Source organism: Hippocampus zosterae, chromosome 1 (genome assembly GCF_025434085.1).
Source record: "Hippocampus zosterae strain Florida chromosome 1, ASM2543408v3, whole genome shotgun sequence".
NCBI classification, from domain to species: Eukaryota; Metazoa; Chordata; class Actinopteri; order Syngnathiformes; family Syngnathidae; genus Hippocampus; species Hippocampus zosterae.
The window spans coordinates 26,947,671-26,968,487 of NC_067451.1; the positions used below are offsets into that span (position 1 = coordinate 26,947,671).

The window sequence follows — 20,817 nt, forward strand, 5'->3', positions numbered from 1 at the left end:
AAAGTTTTTAAGGATGTGTAGGAAATGTTAATATAGATTAACTTTGTGATGAGGCGGCCCGTTTGTCGGCTGGTTGGCTCATTCTGTGCACAGTGCAGAGTGCAGTGTTCGATTTCCGGCTCCAGCCTTCCTGTGTGGAGTTTGCATGTTCTCCCCGTGCCTGCGTGGGTTTTCTCCGGGTACTGTGGTTTCCTGCCACATTCAAAAAACATGCCTTGCAGGTCAATGGAGCACTCTTGATTGTCCCTAAGTGTGACTATGAGCGTGAATGGTTGTTTGACTCGGTGTGCCCTGCGATTATAGATGTCTGTCTATCTATCTATCAGTTTGAGCATTAAACATCTTGTATTTGTTGTGTCCTCAATTAAATATAGTTGAGCATGATTTGCAAATCATGGTGTACTTTTTTTCAACATTTGTGCAATTTCTCGTCATTTATTTGTACCTTGGGGTTCAATTGTGATCCCCTGTTTGGTACATCACAACAGTTGTTATTTGTAGTACAAAAATGGACCCCTTCAGTACCTTTCATTTTTTTTCTGAGAGTGTACAAATATTGTCTCTTTGTCAACAATCCAAAGACAAACAATGACAGGCAGAACAATTGAATGGTCCTCCACGAGATGGCAGAAAGTACATACATGATCCGCGTGTCCATCTTTGTCACATTTTTTGTTTAGTTGTGTGACACATCTTTTTCTACTGTATGATATTGTCTCATATAGACTTAAAATCAGATAACGATCAAAGCATCTGAATATCGACATTTTGTCCCACTCACCAAAACTAGCAAAGAAGTAGTGAGATAGCTGTGACATCAACATCAGTTTGTCCACACACACAAATTGGCACAATTTTTCATCTTATAATTTCGCTGCCATTGTTTGTAGTCCAGAGTCGAGGCATCGGTGTATGTAATCGTGTGTAAGGCCAACATCCTTGCAATCATCAGTCATCATCAATTCCACTGACTGATCAGTTCTTATGCAACCTGACTGCACCCCCTTACATCAGCAGTCCCTTCGCCCTCGTTGCCTCGCTCCTTTGCTGGTGGTGGGGTCACAGGCGCCGTTCTATCCACAGGAGCCAGCGTGACGAATGACGACGCGGCACCGCCAGTGGGCTGCAGCGTAAACAGTAAACAGAGTGTGGGCGGAGAAGCAAAGTGGTGTCATAAGCAAAGTAAAGCTCAAACTAGGGATCGCGAAAGAGTGGCTCGCTGCAAAGGGCAAACACTAAAGGTTAAAGACGTCTTATTTTGAGTGAGATATTCTGGCCCCCTACAATGAACAGGAGTATTTATCCAACACGCGCAGCAAAATTGTGCTGAACGCACTTTGGTTCAAGTCACAAGCATGCACTTCCAGTTGTGAATAATACATTTTTAAGTGGGGATAATACAGATATTGCAAATTTTTTGATTGCATTTGATTCCCCCCGAGGATGTGCCAGCGGAGTGTGAGTGATAAGGAAATCATGAAGTACATTAGCAAGCTGCTCGCCTGGCCAGCTGTGCCTGTCTATTAGTTGGGAGCAAGTGACGACAGAATACACTTCTTGAAAGACATGGCAACAGGACGACCTTACTAATGCTTTTTTGTGATGCTATATTTCAAGAGCCTCCTCTCACTTTCTTTTCTCCCTCTCAAAGCTGCCATTGTTTGATATTTACATAACGCTTTCTTTCCTCTCCTAGCCCCGTCTCAGTAAATCATTTCCCCAGGGTGGGTCGTTAGTATCATGCAAAGTCACCGTGTCTGACATCACTTCTCGCATGTGCCAATCCAGGATGACAGCAGTACTTTAAGAAGCTCTTGAGCTCCCCGAGGAGAAAATGGAGAGAAATTCTCTCTGCTTACACCATGTTGATGACATTGTGAGGATTCTGGGTCACACTCTGGAGCAGGTGAAAGCGCTGCGGTGTCACAGTCGCCACCTCCCTCAGAATTTTAGGGTTGCCATCTATCGCGTAAAATGTGGAATTGTTCCTTATTTGGCCATTAAATGAGGCTTGCTATATTGGTTCAATTCGGGCAGGATTTGTTCACATGCAGGTTTTTTTTTTTTGTCCATAATATATCACGTCAGTAAAACAGAAAACGTTCGCAGATATACAAACGTGACTCTGAGGGTCATTCTTGGCTTGATAGTAGTAGTAGTAGGAGATAATTATAAAGTTCTTTGTAAACTGTGTTCCGAGTGTTTTCATTGTGCATGCCATGGTTCAGAAGATATCTATTCACTGTCAAAAAGTTTATCATTTGGAGGAAAACAGTATTCAGTGTGTCTGTGATTATTACATCAATCCCTGACTTTCGTGTAAAAAGAGAGACAGTAGACGAATACGGTTCACTTGAATAAACAATTCATTCAAAGATGGTATCCTTTTAGCCGAGGTTATATTCAAAACATAACCTCGGCTACAACTCTGCACATAAACTCAATCCAAAGACTCTACCAGATACAAAAAGTCTTCTCGTAAACGACTGTAGGCAGAACATAGGCAGCGACGGTGGTTAAAGATGCCCTTGCTTTAAAAGCAGTTGGGGATGTTCTCAAGATCCTGAAATCAGATAAAAACATGGACACAAATAAAAATATAACACTCCTAGGGGCTGCGTACAATCTCACAGGGGCCGTGGACCATAGATGTCGAGATGGGCGTCATTTATTTTCATTTACGAAATGTAGCAATTCTAGTCATACTACAAAGTAATTGTTGACCCCCTTCTGCCAGCATGCTTGAGGAGGTTTCATAAGTCAAGGACAGTCCACGGCCCTGTGTGTGCAGTAACTATTCATGCATCCATGAAATCCAGGGGGCACGTCGGACCACTCGCCAATGAATCGCTCACACCGCAGCACTTCCACGGTTGGTCAACTTACAATTTGCTGCTGTCATGAACCTGTGCTTGTGTGTGTCCAGCAGGTGGCAGTCCATGGCCCTCCCTCCAGTGTGCACACCTGCCGCCAATATGCATGTCAATTAGACATGCAAGACACCATCAAGGTGTCAAGCCTTTGTCGGATTTATTCCTCACCTTATTCATGACTTTGTCTCCACGTGTTGAATTCTCTAGACAATCTCTCTTGTTCACGCCATGTATTTTCGTGCCTCGTTTTTGCATTCGTCATAGTAAGGATGTTTGCTGCTAAGTTTTGTCTCGGTTTTGTATCCCTCGCGTTTTGGCCATATTCTGGTCTATTCAGGACAAGCTATTTCCGTTCATATTATCCTTGCCTTTCGCAAGCATTTTTGGTTAGTTTTGATTTTCCCCGGTTATTGCAACTAGCATCTTTTATTGTACTTTGCCAATCTTGCGTTTTTGTATTAATAACCTATTTTTGTTCAATTCCACCTGAGTCCGTGTTTTGAGAGTCCGATTCTGTTCGAACCTTCTGTTGGATACGCTGTTTGCCATGCTGACTGACTGAATAGCCTGGTTGACTGTTTATGTGAACATGTTAATAGAATATGAATAAATCTTTCTCCCGTGACGTTAGACCTATCTTGTGGAACACCGTCAGCTAGTTAGGAAGCTATCATTATGTTGAAATGAATGCTGTGGCTTTCAAAATCATTCAATGATGAAGTTTGGATCAATTTATAGCTTCAAGGTTGTCTGGTGCACAGTGACAGATTTTGATTCTTTGGGTGAACCTCCTCATCACTCTGCTTGCCCTTCATATTTTCGCCATCTCGCATGACCTGAATATAACTAAATGTAAGGTTTTTGTGACAGGTTCATCCTAAATATACAAAGTTACTGACGCACACTAAATTCCTAGGTCAAGTTCTCTCAGTCCTTTCAGGATGAAAAATGGCTTTTGTTATGACTTGAAAGAAAAAATGGCAATTGTCGGAATGAAGCAGGCCCACAGTGGGTGTTCCAGCTTTACTATTCCAGGCTTTTCACTCCTCGAACTTAAGCTTGTAGTCACGTTGCTCATGACGGCACGACATCACCGGACACAAGTGACACGTGAGCACCAAAGTTATTTGAAAGGGATTTTTTTTAGATGGGAGACACAGCTGGCCTTGTTCGATTTTGCCCTTTGGACTAAAATACTGATATTACATGAGACCCCTGACAGGACAATCCAAACGCCACCATAATTGACATTTTATTTTTACCGGTGTGTGTGCGTATTTACAATATGTATGTGAATAAATATCATTGCTTCTCCATTATTGTTTGTTACATGCCCTGAGGACAAAGAAAATATTTACTACTCCTCCAACTCTCTGCCAAATAGAGAGCAACTTTAAGAACATCTTTCTTAACATAGTTTTTTTAGTCTCGCTCCGCCTTTCTTTTCATCCCCGTGGTCTATTTTGGTATCTCTTTTGATAACTGCTCGTCAAATCCTGCACTTGCAAAAGGCAAGGAAAATACGGAATAGGCAAGGAAATAACGGAAATAGCTCCTCTCAAAAAGACAAGAAAACCAAATTGCGACGAATACAAACTGAGAATTGCTCACTAAATAAAATGAGTACAGTTGAATGTCTTTTCAAATTCCCCGTATACGTTTTCACCTTTACAACGGTCAAATTTCAAAGTCCCGATCTCATGTCATTTACCTTCCATTTGCCGATTTTGCTTACAACGAACACCTTGAGAGCGTGAACTTCATAATAACGACCATATTTTTCCCACAAAATAGTGAAAAGGCCTTTGTTACAATTAACTGCCGCCGGGACCTTGCCTATGAACAAAATGTAGAGCACGGGCTTCCCTCATTTGGTTAGCAACGCTATTGATCAACTCGTACATTGTTGTACTTCCGGAGGCACGGCGCGGTCCTGGCCACATCGTCTGAAAACATGTCTGGTCAACGGAAGCAAATCTCGCTGTCTTGGAAGGCTGAAATTTTCGCTCACTATTGAAAGGAAAGGGAAAAGGAGTCTTATAGATGAAGCTCAACCAGTATTTCAATTTGGCAAAGTCAACGATTTCAACAATCATCCGTCATGGCAACAAAATCATGTCAGAGTTCGAGGCCAACAGATTGAAAGATGATCGGAAACGGCTTCGGGGCGCGGCACACCCTGAACTGGAGAACATGGATTTATCATTTGCTGACTGAGTATTTTCAGAGATGAAGTAGGAACGCTACAACTGTTTGTTTCATGTCTTATAAAATCATTTTTATAAGACATTTTATCCACGTAATTGACATGTTTATACTCTATTATAGGTTCATGATTTTACTGTAGATGTTCATACTGTATTATACATCGTAGCTGGTGGCCATTTTGTTGGAAATAGTAACAACGAACTACCGTTATAACGTAGAGATTCGTTATGTGCCTCGAGGTAGAGGGCAGGTGCGCAGCTGGAATGAATCTTTGCCCCCTGCTGGAGCATAACAACGGAATCATGACACTTTATCGGTTTTCTTGCGCCATGAGTTTGCACTGCCAGCCTTTAGTAAATGAGGTCCTCAAAGCTAGCGCATATACACTCCATTCTATTATTACTTGCGGTATTTCATCATCAACAAGCCGAATGACATTTGTCAGTAAATGTAGCCGTGGGGCACTTGACATCACCAAACTCAAATACGGTCCACTCCCATGTCCACCTCTTCCACATTAGTATAACAATTGTAATTAATAAATGAATAATAAACATAAATAAAATAATTTTCAGAAAGTGCTGCGGGTAACACCATTAGCTTGTGGGACAGCACCGCAGCTCCTTTCAGCTTTGTGAGTGCGACTGCCCTTTCAAAGTGGTTCTTCTACTATGGAACTGTGTCGAGCCAATTCATTGGCTGAGAATTTCAGTGTTTGGTGTCATTTAGTCCCGCTGTTTCTTAACAGAACGGCCTAAGTGCAAAATGACACATTTCTTGAAACAGGCAAATAACTAAAGATTTACATGGTTGTTTAATTTCATCCTTGATGTGTGGGCATGTCACGTTACGCACGAAGCAGGAAAAAGAACTGCTTCGTACGTAACAGAGCAAATGACAATGAGTGGATCTCCGAAACAGCAGGCACTGAAAAAGGACTTTCTCACAAAATAATAGTTATTATAAACCAAAATTACGCCATCTAATTGACAAAACAGGAAGCGCTGGTTACGAACGAAAAACCAGGAATTAATATAACGAAACAACGAAAAACGCTTGCCCAAAAAACGGCAAGGGAATCAATGAGGTAATTACGATAATCTTAATAATGGTAAGTCGAAGAATGTAAAGAACAGCAATAGTATACGAGTAGCGTTTTCTAAAATACATGGGCAATAGCAGTGGCACGGCATGCAATACTCCGGCAAATGAGTCAACCGCCGGAGCGCCTAGATAAGCAGGTGCAATCACCGACAAATAGGCAGCAGGTGTGCAGGCGGCCGAAATGGAACGCCTGCCACCTGCTGCCAAATACGGAACATGACAGGGCAGGCATTCAAGATATACAACTAGTTGGATACAAGAAATGAAAAGGTCTTCTTTAAAGTTGAAATATTGTGTATATAAGTGATGTCCAGCGATGAAAGTAATTCCAAGTTGTAGTACTGTAATACAAAAGTGGTGTTTAATTGTAAACAGTGAACAATTTGAGACATAAACGTTATCCATCCATCCATTTTCTGAACCGCTTTATCCTCACGAGCGTCGCGGGAGGTGCTGGAGCCTAACCCAGCCGTCTTCGGGCAGTAGGCGGAGGACACCCTGAACTGGTTGCCAGCCAGTCGCAGGGCACACACGGACGAACAACCAGCAGTGCTCACACCTAGGGACAATTCAATCAGCCTGCCATGCATGTTTGGGAGGAAACCGCAGTACCCGGAGAAAACGCACATAGGTCTGGGGAGAACATGCGAACTCCACACAGGAAGGCCGGAGCCAGGATCGAACCGACGGCCTCTGCACTGTGAGGTTGACGCGCTAACCGGGCCGCCAGACATAAACGTTTGAAATGTAATTCTTTATGATCTCATAGGCAAACACAAAAGTAGCACAAAGGTTGTGTCTGCCTTTTCCCTAACATACGTAGCAATGTGAGACCCTTTTTTGTAAAACCAATTCGAACAAAGAGGGCAGATATGATAAGGTTGAAAATGGATCTGAAAAAATGATGTTTTGGGGTGAGAAAAATAAAACACAACTTGCATGTTTTGATGCACTGACAGCTTCAGAAAGAAATTTAAGATTGCAGGTCTGAAAGATGACAATCAGTGATTAAATGGTAAATTGTATTTTATCAACATCTTCCAGTGTAAAAGCAGAATGGAATGGTGACAGACTTTTTTAACCTACGGTATCTCTCTGGCGTAGTGGACATGTTGCTGAATGGTACTGAAGCGAGCAGTGTCTGGCGTACGCTGCCCAGTCTTGGGATTATCTATTCCACGGGCCTCTCAGTACCGCAGCGCTTCCTGGCCTAGCAACAAAGAGTCGTAATCTCAATCCCCAAATCCCCTCCTCTCATCTGGGCTCTCTTGCCATGCAAAGACCTGAAGTAGGCATGCTCACTCTGACAGTTTTCCCGGAGTCGGTCCACTTGCCCAGTCCAACCAGGATCCGCGCAGGCTCAACGCCTTTAAGTCACTCTAACACACACACACACAGCAGCATTTCTGTTCAAAGGCAATCAGACTGGCATTAGTAGGGGGGACGCTTGGACCCCTCTGCGGATGAGTCAGTGCTCTGAGCGAGTCATGAGTCCTTTTTTGTTTAGACTAACTGTCTCGATGTTGTGGCCTCCTGGAAATTGCTTGTGGCAGCCCAGCAGGATGGAGAAGGCCTTGCGAAAATCAGCATTGAAGGCATAGATGATGGGGTTGAGGGAGGAATTAGCCCACCCGAACCACACGAACACATCAAAGGTGCTGGGGCTGATGCAGGGGAAAGCCTTCTCCCCGCTCGACTGCTCGCAGAAGGGCACCATGCAGTTGAGCACGAAAAACGGGAGCCAGCAGCACACGAATACGCCCATGATCACGGAAAGGGTCTTCAGTACTTTGGTCTCCCTCTTGAAGGTCATCTTGAACGAGCTCTCTGAATCGGCGATGCTAGAGCCTCCGCCCATGCTGTCGTGCCTGTTCTTGGCACTCTCGGCCGCTCGCTCCAAGGCGGAGATCCTCCTGATTTGCCTTTGCGCAATGCGGTAGATTTGGGTATAGGTGACCAGCATGATGGCGACGGGGATGTAGAAGCTAATGAGCGAGGTGGAGATAGCGTAGGTCCTGTTCAGGCTGGAGTCACAGTTCTCTGATGTCACGTTGGATCTCAGAAAGGTGGAGGCGGTAGAAGAGAGTGAGCTGAAAGATGTCGTGTGAGCCTTGTGCCAGTTGAGCTGCACTGGAATGAAGGAAATGAGGACGGACAGCGTCCACGCCGCACTAATCATCACAAACGCCACCTTGGGTGTCATTTTGCGCTCGTAGCGAAAGGGGCTGGAGATAGCCCAGTAGCGGTCCAGGCTGATCACGCAGAGGTTGAGAATGGAAGCTGTAGAGCACATGATGTCGAAGGCCACCCAGGTGTCGCAGAAGGAACCGAATGGCCAGAAACCGGCGATCTCACTCACCGCCTTCCAAGGCATCACCAAAACGGCCACCAAGAGGTCTGACACAGCCAGCGAAATGACAAAAAAGTTGGTGACTTTGGTGCGCAAGTGGCGGAACTTGGTGACGGCTGCGCAGACCAGCGTGTTGCCCAACAGTGTGATGAGGATGAGCAGTGAGAGGAAACAACCGGTCAGGACTTGATTTGAGGAAGCCTCATCCGAAGAGCCGCTGTCGAAGGCTCTTGTTATGTTCATGATATCCATCCCTGAAGGTGTCATTCAAGCCATATCGCGGAGGGACGGCGCCATCACAACTGCAGGTTAACATGCCTCCAGGCTTCCCTGGAAGCCTCTGCGAAATGATGAAAGCGGTGCTTCCCTCGGCAGCGCCACTCGGGGGGGATGGATGAGCCCCTTGACTGGATAGATTCGATTTGACATTGTTTTTCCTTCCGTGCTCAACAGGTAACAGTCATTCCGCAATTCCGCAGTGTAACCAAAGCTCTGCAGTTTCAGAGATCACCTGTCTGCCCGGTGAGGTCATCAGCAAGCCTGTGGACGAACAACACCCGGGAAATAACACTTTTGTTTAGCCATTTCTGTCCCCAAACATTCTTCATGAAATTTCATGGACCATTTCTTGCCTTTGCTCAATTTATAGGTCACTGACTCGGCAACTTGAAGAGTGAGGTTGTCTATTCAGCACACATCTCTTTATAAGGAAAACGAGATGAATTGGTGCCGCTAAAGAAATAAAAGAAATGGTATGGTTGTGGACAATTTATGATCAATATGCTATATTGATATATGAAAACCAGCACAGTGATCAAAACTGTTTTTGTAATTGTCTAAAGTTTTCATGAATAGTAATTCAACTACATGTTACATTATTGACCGTATACAAAGTACTGTTTCGCAGATGTTGTTGACCCCATTTAATGAAAATAAGAGAATATGACGCAGTATACACATCAACTTGCTTGCAAACTACAGTCACAGAGACACATTCATCTCGCTGTAAGTTTCAATAAAAATAAGCGTGGTTATTGCACATAATTTGTCACCGTCTGTTCCACTACCACTCATTTGAATGTGCGGGTGTACCTAATTAAGTGCTCCTTTCGAGCTTCTTTACATTTACCCCTGAATAAAACTGCTGAACATTTAGAGTCGCACATACCTTCATCCACGTCCAGTTGTAATCGTTCTCATCATCATTCACTTCTTGTGCAAAAGAATGCAGTGTTTTCACCAAATCTTGCATTTTGAACAAGTCCAACATCCGCGACCCCGAACATCCTTAACAGTCCCGTTGTTTGTAAGGTGCTTCAACATCGCGGATTGATGTCTGCGCGCTCTCACAGCTTCAGCGCGTCTCTGCGGACAAGCGCAGTGACATGTGCGCTCTTTCACACACTTTTTTTCCTTCTCGAGGGCACGCTGTAGTCTGCTGACCGTGTTCCATTGAAGACACGGTGAACACGCAAATAAAGCATGCTCGCTTTGCCTTTCTTATACCGCTTGAGGCATCAAACCCAAAAATCCAGGACCAAATCTGATCTCTTGTCCCCCTGTAGTAATTGCTCGATTTAAAATCAATCATCTTAATATTCATCATATTGCACCACGTTCAAATAGATAAACAAACAAACTATGTGTATACACGTACACACACGCACACACACACAGAAAGAGAGATACACTGAGAGAGAGAGTGAGAGAGAGAGAGAGAGAGAGAGAGAGAGAGAAAGAGAGAGAGAGAGAGGGAGAGAGAGAGAGAGTTGTTTCTAATTATAATAGTTGAATGTGTATCGCTGTCAAAGTTCGATGAAATTACCACGCAGGTTATAAAACAGAATCAGGACACCAACCAGGCCAAGCAAGGAGGACACTGGCTCCCTATCGCCATCTTGCGGACAAAGGCGTTAGCTGCACTTAAGCGAAAGACCTTTGAGACAGATTGACCATTTTATTTCTTTTTAAATCCTTATGACCTCTTGACAAAATAGTGACACTGTCACCTTGCGACTTGAGTGTCCTCTGACATACAAATCCAAGTAAATCTGTCTGCATCACCGCAGTGGCCGCTTGTTTTATTCACTTGATTGCATGCATCGCATAATGGAATTCAGAACAATCGTGGCATACCAGCTGTCGCCGCACATCCATGCATGTTGTGATGGGAGCTGGAGCGACAGCTTTTCGCCGTTTCCCTCTCAAGCATCCACAGTATAAGCAGTTTACAAGATTGACCACGAGGATAGAGGAAAGATGCAAGTAAGGGGCTAAAATTAGAACAATATATAATTTAATATACCTCTTTAATCTTCAATTTCCTTAAACTGTCAGTATAAATCTTGCATGACAGTTTATGTGCACGCAGTACTGCAATTTCAAATGAGAGAGTGCATGATCATGTCGCTTTACCATAATTAAATGGATTTGTGCAATTAACAAAGTGCAGCTGCACTAATAGCAGAAGTACGTTGACCCTTTAATTGGAGTTGGTTGGCCTGCACGCACACACGCGAGTGTGCGAGCACACACGCGCACGCGCACGTACACACACACACACACGCACTCACATTACTGCCTGCAATTTGAACCGTGAAGCTCCTTCTCCAATTGTACCAGGACTGAATGCTTAGCGATTGTTGTACTCCCGAAGTTTTTTCCAAGCCTATAAATCACTTGCTTTTTGTTTATCGAAATGGTTGAATCACCATGAGTGACACACAGAAGCCTCTTGTGTTGCGCATGCGCAGTGAATCTCGCGCCACCTTACCTCTCTGAGCTCATCCGCCCCTACACACCTGCCCGGCGCCTCAGGTCTGTGGACCAGTCTTTGTTAGAAGTACCAAGAACTAAACTGAGGCTCAGAGGGGATCGAGCCTTTTCTGTTGCTGGTCCCTCTGTCTGGAATGACCTCCCACTGAACATTCGGCAAGCCTTCTCGCTGCCCATCTTTAAAGCCCTCCTCAAAACTCACTTGTATTCTTTGGCGTTCGACTCAGCATGACTTAGATTTGTTCTTGATTTTACTGCTTGGTGCTTTGTACTGCCTTTATTACCGATTCGTCTTACTGTTTATTGTGTATGTTAAATCGCTCCATGTACAGCACTTTGTATGCAGCGATGGCTGTTTGAAAGTACTCTATAAATACTGTTGACTTGACTTGACTTGACTTGACTTGACTTGAATGTCCAATAAAGACAAGCACATAACCAATGAATTGGGGGATTCTGCATATAGGTCACCAGCACCACGGTCATTCCAGAATTGAAAGACATTTTCAGTAACTGTTAAAAAACATTTTGTTTTGAATTACAGACATATTTCCAATTATCCATATTATCCATAGTCCCAATTAGAGCTGTGCGTGAATCGCTGGTGACTTGAATTGAGATGGTTTTTGGCCATTAAAAAAAATTAAGAGAAAGAATCAGATTTTTCTGACCCGAGTGAGGATGAGGCACACAGAAACGAAGAACCATCCGCGCTCACACTCACACCCAGGGACCATTTAGAGTGCTCAATCAGCCTGCCATGATTTGACAGAAAATTTTGGGTCAAACTTCAAACTTTTGAGGAAAAAAAAATCTGAAAATACGTTTCCAAGAAGTTTATTCAGCCCACATCGTGACTTTGCTTGCCTACATGCGTGATCATCCGTGAGAAATCAGACTTTACCACGAACCACACATGAACACATTTCTTTCTGCTATTAGGTCTGCTGAAAACACAGTATGCTGGAGTCTTTTGATAAGCCCTGCTCTCTCTTTCTCGATGACGTCCTTTTGTTGCTCTTGCCATTTCTGTAGCTGCCTTGTTTCTCAATGAAGCACATCTTGGCTATAAAAGAGTGTGTTTCACAAATGAAGCTTTAGCTTTCTGCATGATTGTGCGATTGTGTCAAGTTGTCGTTATGACACGAGAACGACTCTGCCATGAGAAAATATTGTCTTTTTATTTGGTTTGAAAACCGCTTGTGGTTTCAGGCATGCTCATTAGTGAGACCAACTTGGCCTGAACAGATGTCATAACACGATTCAATCATCTCAAGTACCAGAGTGTTACATGTTTTTTTTTAGATGTACCGGTACTCATGCATTGGAAGACTCACGAGGCCTCTCTGCAGTATTAGCTTAACATGCTTCTTTTTGAGCTATGTCTTTTCTGCCCTGGCCGTAGGTTTTGGGTTTTTCTTAGGCCTTGGCAATTAATCAAATTAAGATTGATATTGCAATGTAGTAGAATGCAATTTTCAAATACTGAAAGCTGCAATCCGGAAAAAAACGCCGTTGTTTGTGCATGAGCGGTAATGCAATCATCTTATTGGTTGCCCTCTATGTCAATAACGGGATTGATGATAGGCTGGCGTAGTACGTTCTGTGTATTTAGCACCTTCGTTTGAATGGCATCGCCACTACCAACGTTTGTCGTGTGAAAGCCCGAGATTCGCATTGAACCAGCTAAAGAGCCGCATGCAGCTCATGAGCCGCGGGTTGGCCACCCCTGTTCTATTCTGTGACTGTGTCCCTTCAAGTTCTTGTCAATTCAGGTGTAGACTATAAACCAGTACACGGGGAAAAGTTGAATACAGCAAAAGCAGACTGTGACTGCATTGCATTAATGCCAGGACATGCCACAGCTTGTGCATTGTCGGCCTATCGATGATGTTTTGCATGGAAATCGTGTAAACCAGGGGTGCCTATTACGTCGATCCTGATCTACCGGTAGATCTAAGACATGTCCCAAGTAGATCCGAAGAGTGTCGAGGAGAAAACAAACAAACAACCATTTGTGTCTTTGTACATGTTAGTAACATATTTTTTGGTTTTCATGTACGCGGCACCCTAATCATCTTATCAGTCTCATTTTCACCCCCCCCCCCCCAAAAAAAAATAATAAAGCAGGTAAATCTTGAATTTTGGGTGGCGCGTGATTACGTCACCGGACGGTGTTTGCGCTCAGCACTGTCAGCAGTCTGCAATTGCAGCTTGTGATCAGAGCTGTTGCGCTCTATCTTTTATGGTCATTATTCTCATTCAGAGTTTGCTTCGTGCACAATTCACTGAGGGCACGGGCAAAGAATAGGAATCTAGGAGGGCCCAGGGAAGCACTTTAAAACGGTACGTGTGAGCTACGATAGTTAACAGGCTGCAAAAGTGCATCGCATGCCTCCGTTTCAGGCTGTTTCTCATCATGGCGTGCCTGTGTGTGTGTGTGTGTGGGGGGGGGGGGGGTCTGTGTGTGTGTGTCTGTGTGTGTACGTGTGTGCGCGCGCACGCGTGCCGGTAAGGATAGTTGATCGAAAAGCAGATCTTCGATCAAAAAAGTTTGGGCACCCCTGGTGTAAACAAACTACATTTCTACTCTTTCAACAACAAAAAGCACACACACAGACACAACACGACCTGTTAGAAATGTGCACACATGTTCTCATGTGCCGACGTATGTTACATTTTTCCTGGGAATGAAAAAAAGGCCTTCATTATGCCGTGAGGGTGAAAAATATGCATAAGTTGTACATACTTGGCGTAGACTGAAACCGGCTTTTTGGGGTGGGGGGCTGGGGAGGGGGGGGGGGGGGGGGGCCGGAGTGGAATCTCACCTCCCTGCCTCTCTTCCCGCTGCAACGTGTGTCTGTGCGTGTGGTGTGTGATCAGTGTGCATGCTAGCATGCACTATGTCAGCATTACCAGTCCGGTTGCACTCTCGATGCTTGAAATAGATACAAGGAGGTCTTTTCTGCCTTTTACGAGGATACAACTACAAACATTCAGCAATGCCAAATTATTTTTTTATTCAGAGACAGATATGGATAAATATTTTTTCTTGCATGCTAACCATATGCTTTGCCTTGTATGAAATTCCGAGAAAAAAATAAATAGATGATCAAATAAATAAATAAATAACAACATTCATGATACTTTAATATAGTATGACTTCGCATTGGACTGCTCTCCACCTGGTGTCCTTTGTCAAAAAAGATATTCACTAAGTGCATTGCAGCTGCATTGCATTCAAAAGAATGTTTCATCTTCTCCTTCCATTCAGTTTCTTCAGGAAAGCTGAGTAGGGTTTGAAAGGCGTCAGGCTACGTATGTTCTGTTCCATTTTGCACTGATGGTCAGTCTGAAAGAGGAACGGAAGTTTCATATTACTGTACTTGCCCGTCGGTAATGCACAAGCAGTCTATCTAAACCAACCCATCATGCACATATTCAAAGTAGGAAAGGCTCTGTGGAGATAACCCACAGTAACAGCACTAAAGTGCAACATTTTTTTCAGTGATAGCATGGTGGACTTTTTCCTTATAGTTCTGACACTATGGGTTTGAATCCGACAGCACTCTGTCCATGAGTGGATGGACACGCTCCGTGGTAAATCCAAATCTGCTCACCTAATTCAGGTTCAGTGATGATCGTAGACCATCACAATTAGTTTATTTGTCTTGATAAGTAAAAATTCAGTCATACATGTAGTCAAGTCAAGTCAAGTCAAGTCAACAGTATTTATAGAGCACTTTCAAACAGCCATCGCTGCATACAAAGTGATGTACATGGAGCAATTTAACATGCACAACAGTAAACAGTAAGACAAATCGGTAATAAAGGCGGTAGAAACCACCAAACAGTAAAACCAAGAGCAAATCTAAGTCATGCTGAGTCGAATGCCAAAGAATACAAGTGAGTTTTGAGGAAGGCTTTGAAGATGGGCACTTAAACCAGATATCAGGTGGTATGTCACGGGACCCTTTGTGACATACCCGGTTGCGCCTACTGTCTTTCATATCAATTCATGGTGCATTTGCCTTTATTTTAGCATAGGATTATCCTATTAGACCAAAACATTGATGTATAGTAAAATGATATCGTTTATCATTAATACAGATTAATGTATTGCTTGTATTTGTTTAAAAAAAAAGATGTGGAGAGGACCTTGAAAAAATAATCACATATTAAATGCCAATTGCAATATTGAGGAGAAAAAAAATCATAATGAAATTATTTTTCAAAATGGTTCCACCGTAACATACAGCCACTTTATGTGAGTGATGTTATAACAGTTATTTAAAATTTTCTATATTTTTTCTGCAAATAAATAAATAAATAAATAAATAAATAAATAAAAATGCAGATGTTTGTAAGACATGTCTGGCGTGTGCCAGAAGGGCCACCTACACACTTTGATGATATTGTTTCTGCTGACAAACCTGTTGAAGACGAGGCTTCATGTGCTGGAGATTTCCCTTGAGCTCTGTGAGGATGTTTTCATTCTCTTGTTGTACTGTCACATTGCTGAGGAGCAGGCTCAGCTCTTGAATGAAAACATTCACACAGGAGTCCTGAAATGGAGATATGCCATGGGCTTAGTCGTTAGGCTTTTTTGTTTCACCAGGAAGTGAAATGAAAAAGAACTCACCGCATTATTGTGCATATCTCTGGACGGCATCCGCACTGCATCTGGCTACAGGGATGGAAAGATATTAGATACATAAGAAGACGTACAATACATATTCTCTCATTGGTCCTGAGTCGCAACCGAGGTTATTGTCGTTAAAGGGAAAGTGAAGTCTTTCTCTGCAAAATAATGTTCTGTACACCCCTTCTAGTCTAAACATGGCATTCTGGTCAGTATTGTGCTTGTGGAATATGAATTCATCACCAAAATCCAGTCCTTTTTATCCATCTCAGGGGGTGGCCATTTTGCCTTGTACCACCCCTCGTTGTCAACTGAAAATGACATCACAGTACCTATGGACTCAAGTCATGACCAATCATGCCTCACCTGTTTTCTAGGTTTGGTTATGTGACGTTCGCAAAATGAACCCTTAGGCACCGTGATGTCATTTTTCGATGACAGCAAGTGCCAGCAAACAGGTAGATTTTGCCGCTTAATTCATGTTCCACACATGCAATATTAATCAATGTTAATTCGTTAAAACTAATGAAAATTTTGACTTGACTTCCCCTTTATGAAAACTAACAACAAAAACAAAAATTGAAAAGACACTCATTAACGAAATAAAATGAAAAGGCTTTAAACAATGAAAACAAACTGAAATTCCAACTCACATTTATAACTGTGACTAAAATTTAGTTCATTAATAATAATTAAGAATTAGTTGTAAATTTTACATGATAATTGTCCTTTGTTTCCATCTTTGTTAAGTGATATCGCCCATGAGGTTCATCTTAAGTATGCTTATTTCGGTATTGCTGTACTTGGAAGCTACAGAAGAAGGAAGACTCATTAAACAATACTTCATGACCATTTTTTTTGTACTCGACTGACACTGCTTAAATTTAAAAAAATAAAACTAATACTAAAACTAGTAAAATACAAATATATAAATTCAAACAAATCATTAAAAAAATAAAAACTACCGGTAATTTAAAATACCTCACTCTAAAAAATAATCAAAATTAACTGAAATTAAAAAAAACCTGACACAAATCAAAATAAAATCATAAACGATTAGAACTATGGTGACAACCCTTCCAATTATTTGCAGTGCTTGTTCCCCAAAGGGTTGAGGATGATTTGGCGCCTATTCCTCATCAGCCAATTACGGGGCATATTCGGACAAACAATCATTCACACCTCAGGACAATTTATAGTCTTCAACGAATCCAACATGCATGTTTTTGTAAACTCCACTTAGGAGGTTCCAAGCGGACATGCGAACCCAGGACCTCTTGACTGTGAGGCTAGCGTGGTAACCGTGCCATTACTGGATTTAATGCTAAAACACTCACATGTACTGTACGTATATGAAAGAAAACATGAGATATCGGCAATCATCCATAAAGTGACTCAGTTGTTTGAATTAATATTAATATTAATATACATCTATTGTATTCGCTTGGACCATGTGCGATAAGTGCAATGTTTAATTCTCCAGCACTAATATTTATCGGAATACATGTTTGAACTGATTGTTTAATGGAGGTGTGACTTCCAGGTCATGGTACAGACAGCCCATGTAATAGCATGCAATAAAGTGTGATACCCATGCTCAATGGTCCTTGCACCTTTGCAGACAAGATAAGCAAGCAAAAAAAAACTTTTAAAAATGGCGAGCGCATTTTTACTTACAGACGTGATCTTGAGTTGTTTGCCTTTGTAGAGTTTGTTGAGTTTGCCCAGTCTTTCTATCATCTCCGTGTGCAGGTTAAAGTTAACACTGTTGTCAGCACTGTAGCAGAAATGCAGCAGCAAGACAAGAGCAAACACGCACTTCATCATACTGTACTCCAACTCGCTATCGATCTCGCTCTCTCTCCTTCAACAGGCCCGCCTTGTTGTTTTAAGTGTGACCGCTTACTAACATGACCAGCATCAGCCCATTTTATTTGATTCACAAAGTCGCCGCGGAAAGGAAGCGACTGATGTCACCCTGTGCACCTACTCAAAATGCAAACGTGCTGTCAAAATTAAAAAATTGCTCAACAGTTCACACCAGTCGTGTTCAGCCACATTCTCACTCACCTGATGAGATTATATCAAGTTGTTATCACACTAAGGGTTGCAATTTCTGCGAATAGTAGCTGGTTTCGACTGTCTCATCCAAAAGGCAGAAGAAAAAGCACAGAATTGCTTAGTTTTGCCTATCCTGAGATAGTCATTTGCGAAACACTGTGGATGGTGTCATGCTGCCCCCAAATGATGGACCGTAAGAACTTGTGGTCACGCTCGTGTACACAAAATTGTATGTCAACATAGTTTGTACTTAAAGACTAAGGGGATCTTGATTGCAGGGATGGTGCTACAGTGGGACGAAGGGGTGCTACAACCCCTTCAGAAATATGTGTAGTCCCAGTTCAGCCCTAGCAGCATTTTACTGGATTTGATATTCTAAAGTCGCTGATGGTGTAGTTTTACACTCGCCTGAATTGTGTGCGGGCAGCGTGGGATCGGTTCCCATTCAGTGATGGTGTGGATGTGGGTGCGAATGGTCATTTGTCTCCATATGTGCCCTGCAACTGACTGGTGACAGGGTGCAGCCCGCCTTCTAGCTACAGTCAGCTGGAATAGGCCCCGGCAACCTCCTCGCGACCCTCTTCAGGATATTCGGGGTTGAAAAAGGACGGACGGATGGATGGATGGATGGATGATATTTAAAAATATATTTTGAAAATATATTCTCAGCCCCACTATGTATCAGTCAAGACTCACTCTGGCCGTGGTAGAGAACAAAACTCCTTTCGCCGTGCCTGGCTTTCTTGTTTACATCACTCTAACACGTAATACGTAATTGATCATTTTTGAAATGAACATGATATAATCAAGTTCAATTTCAACTTCACTTTAAATGGATGCATTCCGTGAAATAACACAAGGCGATCGCCGTTCTGATGCTGACATCATCATCACGTGTGGATGAGTAACAGTGGTGGAAAACCTGAGAAGTGTGCAGTTTGCACGAGCAACGTTGCTTGTGGAATGGTCATGATTGGTTAGCACATCTTCCTTCCAGTGTGGAGGTCATAAATTCAAATTCACACATTTGGCCTTCTCCTTGTGAAGTTTGCATGTTCTTCCTGTACCTTTGGGGGTCTTTGATTTATGGCTCTAAATTGTTTGAATATTATCTAGGTTAGTTTTAAGAGACAGCACCGATATAAATGAACTGTATTCCACTGAGTGAATGAAGTTTATTGAAGCCAATTCAATTAAGTTGGATCCAATGCGCGTGAATGTTGAAAGAAATGATTCATTACATTGCTCTAACCCGAGTACATAGACCAGGAGAATGGCTTGATGTTGAAAGAAAACCATTTCATTGGATAGAAATGAATTCAGTGATGTCTTTGAAGTTCATCGAAGAAGTGTCAAATGGGCAGCCCCTCTGCTTTTTTTGACTGTGACTTTGTAATAGTTTTTGTGGTTGTCCATCAGCTGATGAATAATAGGCAATAAGGGACTTTCTGATGAATATTTAGAGCACAGTCACAAAAGGCTAGGGAGAGCTCACTCATGAACTTAGTATTTTTCGTTTGAGGGTGTTACTACTGCTTTAGCATAGAGTGGGTTACAAATAGACCATGGTACAATCTGAATTCTGGACAAGAATTCTGTGTGTTTAAGGACAAAAAGGAACGCTACAGCGCACTTTTTCGGCTGCGCACATTCTCCCATCAATTTCAGTTCATCACTTACACACTGCTTATCGTCCCAAGGATCGCGGGCATGTTGGAGCCTGTCCCAGCGGTCTTCGGACTGTTGGTAGAGCACACTCTGAATTGCTGGGCACACGTAGACAAACAACCATTCATGCTCACAATCACACCCAAGGGCAATTTAAAGCACACAATGAACCCACCACCATGCATGTTTTTGGGGAGGAAACTGGAGAAAAGCCACGCAGGCATAGGCAGAACATGCAAACGCCTAGGCCTGCAATCGAACCCCACACCTCCGCACTGTGAGACTGATGGGCCGACCGGTTTTCCACCGTGCTGCCCTGTATTATTTCATACGTAGTAAAATGAAGAAATAAACACATTCAAAGAACACGGAATAATACAAGAGTATTCCAATTCTAGGAGATGATCGTTACAAGGACGCCAAGCTACGCGGTGGGCATGGGAAGGTTATACAGCATGACTAAATATGAGCAGAATACAGACTTCAATGGCTCATATTCTTACAGGTATTTTCATCTTGAAAGCGCGCACTATTTTTCAAATGGATTTCAGACAATCACTATTGTCAGGAAAACATCATGCTCCATGATTTATGGCCAGACTCACACTTCACTGCGTTACGCCTCTGATGGCTGTACTCATGTTTGTTATGCATGGCAGACTTGGCAGTTGTGTCAAAAACCTGGATGGGAGAATGCGTCTAGTTCAATTGTGTACAAAAAAAACAACAACAAAAAAAAAAAACAAGATTTATGCGCAGACGGGACAATGTGGCCTTTTGTCATGCTATTCTATAGAAAAATAAAACACGATTTGCTTGATTCTAAAACATGAATCAAAGTACTCCGTTCTGCTTTTCTTGGTATGACACACAAGATAACAAAGTATATGACTGAAAAGAAAAAGAAAACGCCTGTGCTTATCTCAAATGAGCAAAAAATGTCATTATTAAATCTTATTATTTTATTCCTCTTATTTTCTTCTACCTCCAATGCTGTAGCGCATTTTTAATGTTAGTTGATGGAGTTGCTGTTTTGTGACTCATGCAATGCAGCCGCTGCGTTTGAATGTCATCCTGGAAACAACTGTGGTGCATTTGTCTGACACCATCAGTGGAAGGGCATTGTGATGCGTGTG

The 20,817-nt window shown here is 42.7% G+C and overlaps 1 protein-coding gene and 1 long non-coding RNA gene across 3 annotated transcripts; both read right to left on the bottom strand.

Annotated features, from left to right (window-relative positions):
* Window positions 1–274: 274 nt before the first annotated feature.
* On the bottom strand, window positions 275–3,522 carry LOC127608277 (uncharacterized). Its single transcript, XR_007964229.1, has 3 exons — window positions 3,042–3,522; window positions 2,459–2,964; window positions 275–1,123 (listed from the first exon to the last, which is right to left on the bottom strand). It is a non-coding gene; the product is annotated as an uncharacterized LOC127608277 (long non-coding RNA).
* A 3,238-nt stretch (window positions 3,523–6,760) lies between these two features.
* Window positions 6,761–9,982, bottom strand: LOC127607195 (D(1) dopamine receptor-like). 2 transcript variants are annotated; one of them, XM_052075344.1, is made up of 2 exons: window positions 9,704–9,982; window positions 6,761–9,075 (listed from the first exon to the last, which is right to left on the bottom strand). In XM_052075344.1, the coding sequence occupies exon 2, from the start codon at window positions 8,800–8,802 to the stop codon at window positions 7,654–7,656; it is 1,149 nt and encodes a 382-aa protein (XP_051931304.1). In that variant the 5' UTR covers window positions 8,803–9,075; window positions 9,704–9,982; the 3' UTR covers window positions 6,761–7,653. The 2 variants fall into 2 exon arrangements, with proteins under 2 accessions (XP_051931304.1, XP_051931303.1); XM_052075343.1 differs by having other exon boundaries at window positions 6,761–9,267.
* Window positions 9,983–20,817: the final 10,835 nt, after the last annotated feature.

Coding starts and splice junctions, on each gene's coding strand:
- LOC127607195 (XM_052075344.1), bottom strand. CDS start 8,802: ATGACACCTTCAGGGATGGATATCATGAACATAACAAGAGCCTTCGAC.